Source organism: Apis mellifera, linkage group LG7 (genome assembly GCF_003254395.2).
Source record: "Apis mellifera strain DH4 linkage group LG7, Amel_HAv3.1, whole genome shotgun sequence".
NCBI classification, from domain to species: Eukaryota; Metazoa; Arthropoda; class Insecta; order Hymenoptera; family Apidae; genus Apis; species Apis mellifera.
The window spans coordinates 1,710,004-1,724,721 of NC_037644.1; the positions used below are offsets into that span (position 1 = coordinate 1,710,004).

General features: G+C 30.2%; 2 protein-coding genes across 3 annotated transcripts in view; one reads left to right on the forward strand and one right to left on the reverse strand.

Annotated features, from left to right (window-relative positions):
- Positions 1–420: 420 nt before the first annotated feature.
- Positions 421–7,950, forward strand: LOC413333 (hemicentin-2). Its single transcript, XM_396778.6, has 6 exons — positions 421–1,200; positions 2,689–2,818; positions 5,023–5,222; positions 5,805–6,125; positions 6,536–7,024; positions 7,182–7,950. The coding sequence occupies exons 1-6, from the start codon at positions 834–836 to the stop codon at positions 7,727–7,729; spliced, it is 2,055 nt and encodes a 684-aa protein (XP_396778.2). The 5' UTR covers positions 421–833; the 3' UTR covers positions 7,730–7,950.
- A 1,794-nt stretch (positions 7,951–9,744) lies between these two features.
- LOC413332 (spectrin beta chain, non-erythrocytic 5) overlaps positions 9,745–14,718 on the reverse strand; it is a 31,208-nt gene continuing 26,234 nt past the window's right edge. The window contains exons 14-21 of one of the 2 annotated variants that reach the window (XM_006558798.3): positions 13,927–14,705; positions 13,479–13,850; positions 12,963–13,382; positions 10,933–12,892; positions 10,707–10,841; positions 10,563–10,637; positions 10,317–10,348; positions 9,745–10,131 (exon numbers count right to left, since the gene is read on the reverse strand). In XM_006558798.3, the coding sequence (XP_006558861.1) occupies positions 9,898–10,131; positions 10,317–10,348; positions 10,563–10,637; positions 10,707–10,841; positions 10,933–12,892; positions 12,963–13,382; positions 13,479–13,850; positions 13,927–14,705 (4,007 nt within the window). In that variant the 3' untranslated portion in view covers positions 9,745–9,897. The remainder of the gene's footprint in view (positions 10,132–10,316; positions 10,349–10,562; positions 10,638–10,706; positions 10,842–10,932; positions 12,893–12,962; positions 13,383–13,478; positions 13,851–13,926; positions 14,706–14,718) is intronic. The other variant, XM_006558799.3, reaches the window with a different exon arrangement.

The window sequence follows — 14,718 nt, forward strand, 5'->3', positions numbered from 1 at the left end:
TGTTTCGTGCAAAAAAACGCAAAAAAAATTTGAATTATAAGGGATGTAAAAATGTTTCACTCAACTACCGATGATGGCGCTACAAGTTCCATGCTGTCACAGAGTTTCATTCGAATTTCACAACAGTTCACGCACACTTCGTCTCATATTCTTCAACGGAGAGATTCTCAATGTTGGTTATAAACTATTAGATCAATTATGAAAAATATTAATGTCTTCGTCGAAACTATAATTTTGAATCTACATAATTAATTTTTATTGAATATGTGTTTTATATTCGAGTGTTTAATATTTTGTGTTTTAAATTCCATCACAACTGAAGTGTAGTGAAAATATTTTATCAAAAGAAGATTTAAATTTTAAGGTTCTCATTGATAAACAAATATTTTAAAAAGTTAAAATCATTAATTAATTGTGAATATGAAAGAAATATAAATATTGTTACGTGTTATGTTTTCGAAATATTTTATCTTCGATTTGTTCGGCGCCAATTTTTTACGCCGCTCAGAAATCGATTCATCGATCGATTTATAATATGATATCGAAATAATTTTATACAACATCGATTATTTCAACGAACTTAAAAACCGTCATTTGTGATACAGTTTACAACGAACTTATTTCAACAAAATACAAATAATATTGTACATAACAAGAAATTCATATCAAAATAGAATCGATAATAAAAACAAGTGTCAAAGTGTATTATCGATAATGAGCATTCCAAAGGATCAAAGCTAACATTATATGTAATAAATATATAATAAAATTTTTAAAAACGAAATTCTAAAAAGTACCGATACTTATCCGTAATCACAATTACGATCTTCAAAATGAACTTCATTTATTTTCAAAGCATTGCTGTGATCGTATTTATAATCACTGCTCGTATTAATGCCGAGCAAAGATTCGCAGAGACTCCAGCATTATATCAAGAAGTTTCCTCCGGTGATGATGTGCAATTACGATGCAGAGTGCAAGACAAACGAGGTCAGTGTATTTGGCAAAAAGACCGGAAACCAGTAGGCATGCATCCGGATAAATACGAATGGGCCAGTGGACGTGGTAGTGATTGCACCCTCCTTATCAGAAGAGCCTCCCTTGATTTCGATGACGGTTACTGGGAATGTCAGGTTACTTCTGGCGATTTTACACGACAGGATGCATTAACCTCTTTACCATCTCGTCTTTTAGTTAGAGGTAAGATGAATAATTAAAACTTTTAAAATAAATTGACCAAATACTTAATAATAGAATTATGATGAATCATCCCTAAAGAAATGATACTTAATTCTAGCATGTTTGTAACAATTGAATAATTCCATGTAAAATATATAAAAATTATATTTTTACGTTATTCTTATAATCTCTTTTTTTTGTAGTTGTTACTTAATTTATTTACTAATTATTTCATATATTTTTAATTAATTTTCTCAATATTTCTTTTCTTTTTTTTTTAATTTATTTCAAATATTTTTATGTTTCTAATTTATTTTCAGTATTTGTTCTCTCGTTAATATAAAACATCATCATATTAGATACTGAAGAAAAATCTCTGATTTCTTAAAATGTTCTTCTTCTTTTATATTCACTGGTCTCTAATGGTCTCACATGAATAATATCATGTTTTATGCTTTGAAAAAAAAACTTCCTCTTCACTCATATCAAACGACTACCGACTAAATTTCCCAGACTTGTATCAGACCAAGAATTTTTTTCACCCACTTAAGAATCATCGATACCAATGCTTGTATGCGTGCACGATAGTATCATCTTAAAATAGCCCTCTTCGTAGAAAAAAAAAAAAGAAAAAAAAAGAAAAAGGAACAGACCTGCTTTTTCTAACGAAAAAAAAAAAAATCTATGTCTGGGAAATTATTTCAAGTTATTAACCCGGTAAACCAATTTTTCTAAAAAAAAAACACGGTTAAAATTACTGTGTTTCTAATGGATCGCGTATTAATGTAACGCACTTAAGTGGCAATTATGAAATCAAAAGAGATTAATGTAATGATCTTCAACGTTCCGCGAAAAATACGTTAAAGCGTAAAATAAGTGTGTAGTGTACTTTTTTAACACTTAGTTTTAACGCAACGTTGCGTTTTTACGTCACTAGAGAAATATCGCTTTCCTCGCCGTGAGTGATCCTTGACGAATCATATGTATGGATAATCAGATTCTGACGCCTTCTCAACGGAACGATGTAGATTTGGCGGTGCTTGAAATTTACTAAACACGGGCACGATATGATGTAACCAGCACCGTTCTACATTTTCTTTCATCCATTGGATTTTTGCAACAAGATAACGCAATTTCCAAATTGAATTAACAAGTCCAATATTTACACAATATATTATAATAGAATGGACTAATAATAATTTATATTGATTGAAAAATAAGGAAATTATTATATGAATATTAATATATTGATGATTATATGAATAATTTATATTGATTGAAAAGTAAGGAAATTATTATATGAATATTAATAGTTATGATTTTTAATAAATTATGAAAATTTTTATTCATTATTGGTGCAATATGAAGAGAAATGAAAGTGAAATGAAAACGTGAAGTAAATTTTTAAATACAATCATTGTTGAGAGAAGAAATTTAAAGTTTCTATCTTATATTATATTTTTATGATTATATTACTATGAAATGTTTTATTTCTTCTATGAATTTCAGTAAAACCCCGAAAGCCACGGTTGGAATACGGAGGGACAATTTTAAATTCCGCCCTGACTTTAAGGGAAGGTCAGGAAGTTACCATTTCCTGTGTATCAAGATATGGAAACCCACCGGCCCTTATCAAATGGTAAAGTGTAATTAATTTCTTTTCAAAGGCTAAATTTAATGCACACATAATCATTTCAATAAATATTATATGTTTAAAAATCATTAGGATTCTGTTTTTATAAACTTTAGTTTATAAATAGCAATTTTATCAAGATGATGAAACGAATAAGTGCATTTTTGTCAATTCACTTTTCTCTGGTTCATTTCAATTACACTCAAACAACAAAACATCTAGTAGAACGGTACTCGCTAAATTCCTATTGTTTTTCCAACGATTTTCATTTATGGAGTTATGCTAACTGTAGGTGAAATTATATTATTATCTTCCATAAATAAATTTACAATAAAAAGATTAATAAAAGACATTGATAAACCACAAGAATTAAATTAATATAATTCTGTTTTATCATAGATCAATCGTGGAATATTTCAGAGACAAAACAAAAAAACATTTCCTAAAAAGTTTCCTCGTTTCTGTGACTGAATCCATTCTTTATCTTCACAGATTTTCTACTTTCCTGGAAATACAGTTTCATCGAGAAAAAAACGCAATTCACAAAGGCAATGGATGAAATAAGAAGCTATAACGCGGTGTTTGTACAGGAGAGAAGTTTGCCAGCAACTTTTTTTATGTCATGGTCTAGTGATCAGTTAGCCACACCTCATCTAAATTCTTATAACATAAAACTCACTCTATACTGATCATCATGTTTGCATGAGCAGCGTTACAATTTCCACGATCCCCTGGCATTTGTGAATGCACGTGTTACGCGGTGTAAAAACACATTCTCATCTTGACTTTAAGACGATAAATTAATCCTAATTGCGGATTATAAATTATCGCTTTTATTTCATTACGTTCATAGTATAATCGTTAAAGTTTATACATATATTAATAGAATTAGAAACTCACATAACTTCCAACTGGAAAAACATAGTTAATTAATTGTAATTAGATATGTCGAGTCATAATTGTATTGTTTCCCTTTGAAAGAAGGAATTTTCTGTATAGTCAAGTCTTATTGTTAAAGATCATTAATCGATACTTAGAAAGCGCAAACGATTTAGTTGAAAGAGGAAATCGTACAAATGGGGGACAAGTTTCACTGGTAATTGTCCGTGAATCGAATCCGATCCGTTTCATTTTTCATGGAAGAATTATATCTCTCAAATATTTAATACTCACTCAAAAAAAAGAAAAAAAATATTCTCTCTTCTTTGAAATTCATTTTTTCCAAAAATGATGAAATTTATAAGAATTCTTTTTCTAAAATAAAAATAAAACCAATATATCCAATAAAACTCCAGAAAAAAATTTAAATGATTAATTCATTTAGTTCATCACATAAAAATTTATAATGTTTCTTTTTCTATTAAATTAAAAATGTTTCAAACGTACACCAATCAAATTTCTCTTTTGATTAAATCTTCGTTCAATTAATAATTTTTTCCACATCCAAATATAAATTTTCTTTTTATGATATCAATGCCTGCAAAAGAGCAACTACTCTACAACTCGCATAATAGATGTTGTTATGTTTGGATGTAACAAGCATTTCTTTTTTTTTCGCAGAAATGAATCGAATATGGAAAGAAGAAAGCCAGAACAGTATCTAATTTCACACTTTGTCTTGCACTCGTAGAAATTATGTTGACTATTGTAACGGGGCAAACTTCCAACGATTCTTTTACAACCTTTAATAGGCACGCTGCCCATTTTGTCGTTTCTTATATTTTTTTTCTCTTACTCTCTGTCTCATTTCCTTTGCTTCGTTGCACTGAAGATACAGTGGCAATCGTAATTATGCAGATTGTAGTCGTAGAAGCGGAGAAACTAGCTGCGGGCATAGTCGCCCCGTGAATCATTCTAGAAAGGGTTATAAACCTTGAATATCGGTATTCGTGAGAAATTCCTAAATGACTTTCCGGAAACTTGAACGTAATTGCTGTTTATAGATATAGTGACAAAATTTTTCCATCAATGATATAAGAATTTGTTGTTGGATGTGATAGAAAATTTCTGTTCCATTATAATTTTCCTTTATTTCTCTTATTTCTTTCATTTTTGAAGACTCTTCTGAGATACTTTAATACAGGTGAAGAATATATCTGCAAAAAATAAGAATATTTCCAAAGAAATTTTCCAATAAGAATAGAACATCTGTTTCATTAAAATGTAAAATGAAAATTTTCAAATAATAATTGTTTGTTGTTTATACACAGGTATATAGGAGGAGACGAAATAGAACCTTTGAGAGAACAAACGAATGCAACGGAAGTGGACAGTCCAAAAACTTCAGCAGCCCACAGCCTCCTCCGAGTTCGTGGACAAAGGGAGAACCATGGTCTGCCGATTCAGTGCATCACGATGCATCCATCCAGTATCGTTCCAGCTTCTGCGGAAACACGATTGGATGTGCATTGTATGTATATTTCGCTATACTTTTCTACAAATATAGACAAGTTCAGAATGGAAACAACTGGGTTTGTAATTCACGCTACACTTCACTTTTAACTATCCTGTTGGTGAATAGATTTGGAAAGCTCTTGATGAAATGATGTGTGTATAATGATGATAATTCCTTCAATAAAGTAAAAGTTAATTCTTCTATTGAAATTATGAAGATGAATTTGTACTTTCTTTTTAAAAAACATTGAAAAATAATAGTTTACATATTATAGAAGAATTAGATTATTATAGAAGAATTACATTATTATTATAGAATTATTATAGAAGAATTACAGAATTATTAAATGAAAATGATTCGATGAATTTATATTTTCTTTTTAAAAAACATTGAAAAATAATAGTTTCCATATTATAGAAGAATTAGATTATTATAGAAGAATTACATTATTATTATAGAATTATTATAGAAGAATTACAGAATTATGTTATACAAAGGTGGATTTCTCTTTTATATACAAAATTGGAACAATTAATATATATTTTACATTGTATCTTGAAAAAGAAATTGTTGTTGAATTGCATTATTAATTTTCAGATTCCCCTGAGGTGAGATTAGAGACGAAGCCACGACTTCTAGTTTCAGCCCTTGAGGATTCGGCCAGTTTTATGAGCCTGAAATGCTTCGCGGACGGCAATCCCAGCGGAACGATCAAGTGGTTCAAGGATTCAGCTCCCATCGCGGTAACAAGCAACATAGTAACGTTGATGCTAAACAGAACGCAGCAGAACGGCACGATGACCGGCTCCGAGCTAAGATTCGAGCCGGTCAAGAGAAACGACGCTGGTCTCTATTCTTGCAAGGCGGTCAACATTATTGGTGAAAGCACCGCGGCTAACTACAGGCTTGATGTACAATGTTCGTAGTCCGACTTTTACTGTATTATCTACTTTTTTTCCTTTTTTTTTTTTTTTCCTTCGTGAACAACAACCGTGATCAGAGTTATGAGAACACGTCAATTTGACCACTTTCCTTGACTAATGACCATTTCTTTATATCTTAACCGCTTTTGAAAGAAGGAAAAGATAGAGTAATGATAGAACAATCATATGCTCATCGATGTGAACATTTGTTCGCCATTTATTATCTATGATTTGATTAAATTAACAGTTATTAAATTTCTCTCTGTAATCAATTTTTAGAAATCGTGATTTCTTTTGTAGTCTTGTTTCAGTCAGGTATTATTTTTCTAAATGAATTTAGAAATATTTTCCTCTAAATATCCCAGAAAGAGAATGTATCATTTTAAATTTTTTATTTTATTTTAGATGGACCAAGGTTAAATTCAGAGGATCCTCATAATAATACCATTAAAAAATTCGAAGAGACTACTCTACTCGGTACAAGTTTAGAACCTTTTGAGTGTACAGACTTTGAAGCAAATCCTCCGGCTCAGTACAGATGGATGCATCTTCGTGGTGGCGTAACAGAGACCATCGAGAATTCATTGCAGCCCAAAGATGGTGGTAAACGATTGCGTTTGGAGAATGTAATGTGGTCCGACGAAGGAGAATATCGATGTGTGGCATTCAACGTGATCAACGGAGTGCGGAGAGAAATGCCCAGCGAGGCTCGTTATTTGCTTCACGTAACCGGACCTCCTGAGATCCAGGCGAGGCCTTCTTCCGGTGGAAAGGGCATTTACGAGTCGCTAGGATGGGCTGGCGAACCGGAACACATTTTGAAATCTCGTTTCTGTTCGAGACCTCCGCCTAGACTCGTTGCTTGGCAATGGGGAAGCTCGCATATCAGAGCTGGTAAATATTGAATTCAAAATATATTTATCAAATGAATCCTTTTGATGTTAGAATTTAGAAAAAGATTCAAGCGATATCTTTCCTTCTTCTCTAAAAATAAGAATTAAATTTGTAAGGAATATCATTAATTACTCGTCAATTACTTTTTTCTGTTCAGGAGAAAATATTCATCCAAAATATGAAGCATTATCGTTAGAGCACATCAAAGAAAACGAAATACCAACAAATTGCTATTGGGCAAAATTGGTAATCAAAGATCTCCAAACGGAGGATGCTAGAATATATACCTTGTTAGTTGAAAGTGAAAAAGGCAGAGATTCCACCAATATCAAGTTAATTATTCGTGATCCAACGGAGATGAGAGTAATTGCAGCAGCAGCTGCGGTAGGATTATTGTTTCTTCTTCTTTTAATATCTATTGCTGTTTATTCAGTGTTAAGATTAAAAAGTAGACAATATCGTCAAGAAGAAGAAGAGGGTAGTATTGCTGCAGACGCATTTTATAGTAATACGCCTACGACAGACAGACAAAAAAATATAAACTTGTCTCAGAATAAAGAATACACGAGAAAAACGAACACGGAGGGTGGATTGGCTGTCACATATGACTATGATCAGATCACAAAGCAGGTGCGCGCCATAAGTCCAGAAGCGCTAAAAGTCAGACGGGCACCAGCTGTTCTTCAACCACCAACCATTGTGTAATTGTTAACGTGTCCATTGCCATGATGATTATTAGTAACTAACAATATACCCCATTTTATTGTGACCTGCCTGTTATATGTCGGTTAAATTATGTAAACTCATTTTTATTGAAAACTTTTTTTATTATTTATGATTAAAAATATAAATTTTTTTAGTGTAAATTACTAATGATATCATTGTAAAGTTTATTTTTTTTTTTTTAAATTAATGGATGTGATAATTTCATTAGAAATATTCATTATAATATTAAAATATTGAAAGTTTGATTGATTTTAAGAAATTTTATTTTATTTTGTATTTAGAATTTAAATTATTCATTGTTATTACTGTTGCATTTGAGATTTATTTTAAGCTTTATTTATAAGTTTAATTTACATAGTAAATAAACATGGAAATTTGTAAAATTTTTTGTGCAACAAACTTTAGTGTACTCAAATCTTTAGCATTTGTGTAATTGATCTCTTTTTTTTTATTAGAATAAAAATATCTTATTCTTTTTTTGTAATTCTTTTGTATTGATATTAATTTTGCAATTATATTTTTATATAAAATAGAGATAATGCCAAATAAATATATGTATATATTAAATTATTAGAAAGAAAATACCGTTTAATATTAGGAAATACTTAACTAATTTTAATTTAATTTTAATACATAGCATGCGACGAATTTTGCATTCTAAAATAAGATCTGTTAATATAATGTTAATTAATAAGATATATTCAATATATTCAGTGCAATAATGTATTATTGCATCATGTTAATTTAATATATTATTAATTCTAAGCATAATTTTAAAAAATGTTTAATCAATTTTGTAATAATAATTATTGGGATTTTAAAAATATAATTCATCAATTTAAATTTTTTTTTATTTATATAATCTTTTTCTCGATCTCAGTGATATTTTAGTGATGTTCTATGTACTTAATTATAATAACTCTTACAATCTACATAATACATATAATTAATCTTTATGTAATATTAAATACACTTTACACATTGTAACATTATTTTACTATAAAAAAAAAAATGGTATTATCATTAAACTTTAAGATGGTATAATTTCTTGATTTTTTCAAAAAATATGTATACATATTTCTGGCATTTTAATTAAATTATAAGATCATTGGTCCTGAACAGGCATTTTTAAAATATATAATTATTTGCAACTGATATATTATTGATATTTATAAAACTTAAACCTTACATTATTCACGCAATTGCATATTCCTCTTCCATACATTTCAACATTCCTCTTAAAGTCAGGTACACACTTTAAATAAATTCAATAACATTCATCGCGTGTAAGGTATAATTCTAGCATAATTCTGTCCTTTGTAGCTTTATGGTGCATCTAAAGAAATTTATGAAACAATTTATTTAACAATCGTAGTAATTATAATAATAAATTCTTGTTATTATAAAATTTATATGTTGCATAACAGATTTTTCCAAAATGGAAAATCAAACTTTGTATAACAATGATTTTTCAAAAATTCTTTGTTCAATGGTTCTTTCTTTCTTTTTTTTTTGTCTTAATATTTTTCAATCCCTGATATATAAGGTACATTTGCATATTTTAAGATTAAATGATATGAAGATACAAATTGTTCATATATATTATTGTTGTTATATTTGATAACTTTCAATTTAATATTTGAATTGAACATGTCAGAATTTGTCAGAAGTTATTATAAAAGCAACTTTTAAACTTCATCAAACAAATGATCCAATTGAATCTACAGTTGTTATATATTTTTTTATCATATAAAGACTAATATCAGGGAATTAATTTTTTAAGAAAAAAGATTTACTTTAAGATATATATGTTCATTATAATATATTGTTTCCAAATTAAGTCAAATTGTAACTTCATTAACTATTTGAATAAAGTATTTTTTCTTTGTTCACGTTATAGTTTGTATATAGTCTTTTTTTGTACATTAGTTCAACGCGTTATTAAATAATACGATCGAGAAAATAAAATTTGTATATTACACAAATTTTGTGTGAAATATTTCATATATTATGCTACAAAAGTAACATATATACGCTTTTTTTTTTTTAATTTGAAGGGGTTTTATTTTTTTTTGTTCCGTAAAAATTTGTACGCTTATTACAGATATATTAAATTCTGTAAAGCGTAAATATTATCGTCACTATGGTTATGATTGAGGTTTTTTACGTCTGCCAAATAAATTGCTTAAAACAGAACTTCGTTTATAATCACGATCTTTGCGATTACTACCCACGCTATGTTCACTTTCTGATCCACTTTCGCTAGCTCTTCTGCTATCTATATTTGACAGAGTTTGAGAATTTTGTGGAATCGTTGGAGGATCTACATATGCTGGTAAAGATATTGGTCTACCTGTGAAGGAATTATTTTGCTGCATACCCTATAACAAATGCATTAATATTGTTATTATAATGATAATATTATTTAGAATATTATTATATCAAAAATCTTTATAACTTATAAACGAGTATGTTTTTTTTTTATCTAATTAATCTATTTTTTATTTTTAATAAATATATTTTCATTGAATAAAAAAATATAAATAATATAAATAATATTGATTACCTGTCTGGAATTTATGGGAACGTTTCCATAAGCTGCAACATATTTATTTTCTTATATTAATTTTTGTATATAGCAATTATTTATACAAAGAATTTATTTTTAATTGAATTTATGTAACATAAATATTAGGAAGACTATTCATAAGAATAAGAAAGGATAAGAAAATACAGGGTAAAAAAAAACAAATGGAAGATTGAATAAAACGTAGAAGAATAAATTGTTGATAAACAATTAACAATGACTAACCAGAATCATGAGGAACACCCCATTGAGCTATTCTGGTTGGTGGAGGGGCACTTGATGGCAAGGGAGGTGCTAACTCTACAAAACAATGACATTCAATGAACAAAAGGGATCTTCCACACATATATAAAGAGTTTTTCTAAATACCTTGATGTTGTGTATTAAGATCAACACTTTGTCTATGCCAGTTTGTATTAGATGAATATTGATTGGATCCATTGTGATTTAATGTTATATTACGTTGCTGGTAAAAACCAGATCTTCCTTGAATTTGTTCTATATCTATAAAACCAAAAAAATCATATCATATTATATTTTTCTTATTATTTCCATAAAATTTTTTATCTGAAGAAAATTTATTTAAGCTATGTACCATCACGTCTATATTGTGGAATAGTTTCTGAACTAGGAGATCTCATTGGAATAGGAGGAGGTGCTCCTCTTGGAGGAATAGGTGGCTTTTCTCCGGAATTTGGTTGATATTGATCTCTCTGACTTGCCATTTGTTCTTGTTGTATTAATTGTTGCTGCTGTGCTAATAATTGTTGTTGTCTATGCATTTGTAAGAATTCTGTCTGTGTCTGAGGTGGTTCATTCCTCTGAGTAGCTAAAAATTCAGTATTACTTTGCAGATCGCGTTTTTGTTGATTTTGTCTGTGCATTTGAAGAAATTCAATTTGTACACTATTTGGTGAATGTTGATTTGATATATCACGTCTGATTACAGAATTTTTTCGTTCTAATTCCGGAGTCGAAGCACGACTGCTACCAGTTGAAATAGTATCATCAACATGATCTATAGTTACATTCTGTAATCTTTCCAGACCTTCCTTCTGCGATTCATCATAACTTAATAATTGTAAACTTGGTGGTAATTTAGCGTGAAATGATATTTTATTAACCCAATCTTCCATTTCTTGTTGACTTGGTGCTAAGAATAAAAATTCTGATCCATCAGTACATTTCAATCTAAACACGTTTTTCTTTTTGGTATAATCATCTGCTTTTTCACATATGGCATTGAAAATAGTAATAGGAGCAGTGGCTGCTTTACTTGATGTGAAATCCTCCATATCTTTAAAGAAACACAAAAGCTGTCCACATAATACTGTATAGTATTGCTTCCACGAACGTACAGCTGCCTTTTTACCAGCACTTTGAAGTTCATGTTTCCTCTCTAATAGACCTTGAATTTCTACTGGTGGAAGAGCATCCATATTTTCCATTCTCTGAAGTTTCCTAAAGCTCTGAGTTCTTCTTCTAGTCGTGAAACTAGGAGTTCTTTTCGGTTTTTTTGTATCTACCTTCATACTCTCTGCTCGTTTAATATCAGGAGTTGTTCTTCTCAATTTCTCACCAAATACATGAGAAATACCATGTGATTTTTGCACTGGTGTCGAATCTAAACCTTCAGTTGTGGTTGAAGCTTTCAGAGGCGATAATTTATTAATAGATTCATGTTCTTCAGTTGTTCCATTAAATTCATCATGCACAGCATGGTGAGGACTATCAAGTAGTCTTCTTCGTTCTTCTTCACGTTTCCTTTCCTCAGTTATCCTTTGTACTTCTTTACGTTTTCGCTCTTCGAGACGTGCACGTTCTATTCTTTCCTTTTCTGCTTGTCTGGCAGCCATTTCTGCCTTTTGCTGCTTTTGGAACGCTTTTTCTAACATAGTTATACGCTTAAGAGCATTGAATCTTTCTTCTTGCGCTTCAATAGTCTTCTCAAAATCTTCATGTTTCCGTATTAATTCTTCTACCTGAGAAATACTTTCTCCTAACTTACCATCGTTCAACATAGGCTCTCTACTTACAATCCAATTTTCCAATGTTTCTGCATCACGTTTGAACAATTGAGTATCTAGATTTTGTTCATAAATGTGTCTTCTTTGTTCCCATGTATCCTTCAGGAACTGTTGTCTGTGTTGTAAAACAGATACTTTCTCCTCTATTTCCCTTGCCATAAAATGGCCTTCTTCTATCAATTCCTGACCCGTTTTATAAAATTTATCAAATGCTTCGTTGCGTGTTTCAATTTCTGTTTTATATTCATTGTGTCTCAATATTAATGCTTCTGCACCTGGCACGTCACGAGCTAGTTCAGGAGCTGTTACTTTGGCTACCATTTCATTTATCCAGGACATCAAGTCTCGGTATTCACCCAAGTATGCCTGCAATTGTTCCGCTTGAGAAAGTTTGCTTCTTCTTTGAGCTGCTTTCTCTAATAATTCATTCCAAGTTGCTTCAGCTTCTTGGTGTTTTACTTCTATATGTGAACGAGCGTCTGGGAATAATTCAATTAATCTAGAAGCTTCATCCATCAGCAATTCAACCTGACAACAAAATTCTTTTAGTTTGTACTTTAAATTTATATTTACATCAAAAGAGATATTTATGAAATACCTGTTCTTTAACAGCACCCAAATCCGTTTCAAATCCTTGATGCTTTCTTACCAATGCTTGGATTGTTTCCAAATCATGACCATAACCATCAGAACTAAGAGCAGTTTCTTTTTCTTGAATCCAAGAAATAGTTTCATCAGCAGTTCTATCAAACATATGCACTTGTTTTGCACCTGCCAATGCATCTTGTCGAGCATGCGCTAATTCTTTTAAATCTTCCCATTGTTGCTTTGTTTCGTCGATTTTCATTAAAATTTTAGTTTTTTCTGGATTATTTTCTTGAATTAATTTTTGTCCTTCATCTAATACTGCTGATACTCGACCTTCACTTGTTGTTAAACCTGCTAAAAAGTTATCAAATATCTGAATGAGAAGCTCTACATGTTCTACATCGCGACCATAATCTTCTGAAGCTGCAACCTGGAAAAAATTTATTTTTATATTATAATAATATTTATCTTATATAAAACAATTAATCTGTAATATATTGTAAATAAAGCTTTGCAAGAAACTTACAGTTGTTTGATCTCCAATCCATTCAATAACTTCATCTGCTTGTCTAATAAACTTAAAGAATTTCTCGCTTTCACGTAATCGTTGAAATCGATATTCTTTTAATTTTTGTAGTTCCTTGAATCTCTGTTCGATTTCTGTTTGTTTCTGTGTGATATTATTACTATCAAAATGATGTCTATCTATAAGTCCATGTGAAAGTTTCCTTAAGTTTTCAATAGTATTATTCTCAAAACCAATTAAATCTCGTTCTATTTCCTCTAATTTCTTCAATAATGATTGAACAGAATCTTCATCTTTTCCATAATCTGTAGCAGTTAATTGTGGATATTTTTCTTTAATCCACTGTTCAGCTTCTGCTGCTTCAGCATAAAACTAGTAAATAAATATTAAAACATTATAATTAATGTCTAATAAATTAGTTTCTATAAATTAATAAAATGATTATTACCATTTGTGATTCAACAGCATCGAGTAAACGTAATTTTCTAACACTGGCTAAATCTTTAAGATGTGAAAGTTTATCTTGTAATTCTTGTGACAATTTTTCAATTTTTTCTGAAGCAAAATGACTGCTTCTCACCATAACTGTAGCTCTACTAACTAAAGACGCGACCACAGGTTCTCTAGAAATTAATTCTGCCTCCAAAGCTTGATGTTTTTTCTGCAATCGTTGTACAGTGGTCAGAGAGCTTCCCAGATCATTGCTTCCAGCTAAAAGTTCTTTTTCTGATAACCAATGCAGTTCATCTTCAACATCCCTTGCAAATTGATGTAGTAATTTAGCATCTTCTAAGTTATCTCTTCTTATCTGCATTGGTTCTTGTAAACTATGATATCTATTTATTGTAGCCATTGCTCTGTCTTGTATTTCATCACACATAAAGTGATTCGATTTTTGAAAACTAGTCGCTGTTTCTTTAATTGATTCACAAGCTTCGTTATGACCTAAAACATCGTTTTCCAAGTTTGTATGCCTCTTTAATAAGTTAGCAACACTAGAAAGATCTTTTCCATGGTCTTCTGATTGCAATTGAGTTTCTATTTCATCCATCCATGTCTCGAATTCATCCAAAGTTCGTCCGAAGAGTAAAGCTTGGTATGCATCGTTTAATCTATTCTTTTTTAATTCACTGGTTTCTTGAAGCAAACGCCACTCAGCTTCTAATTCATCTAAACGTTCTTGAATACTACTTGAAGCATAATGGTTTTCTTCAATTAGCGCCTCACCTAATAAAAAAAT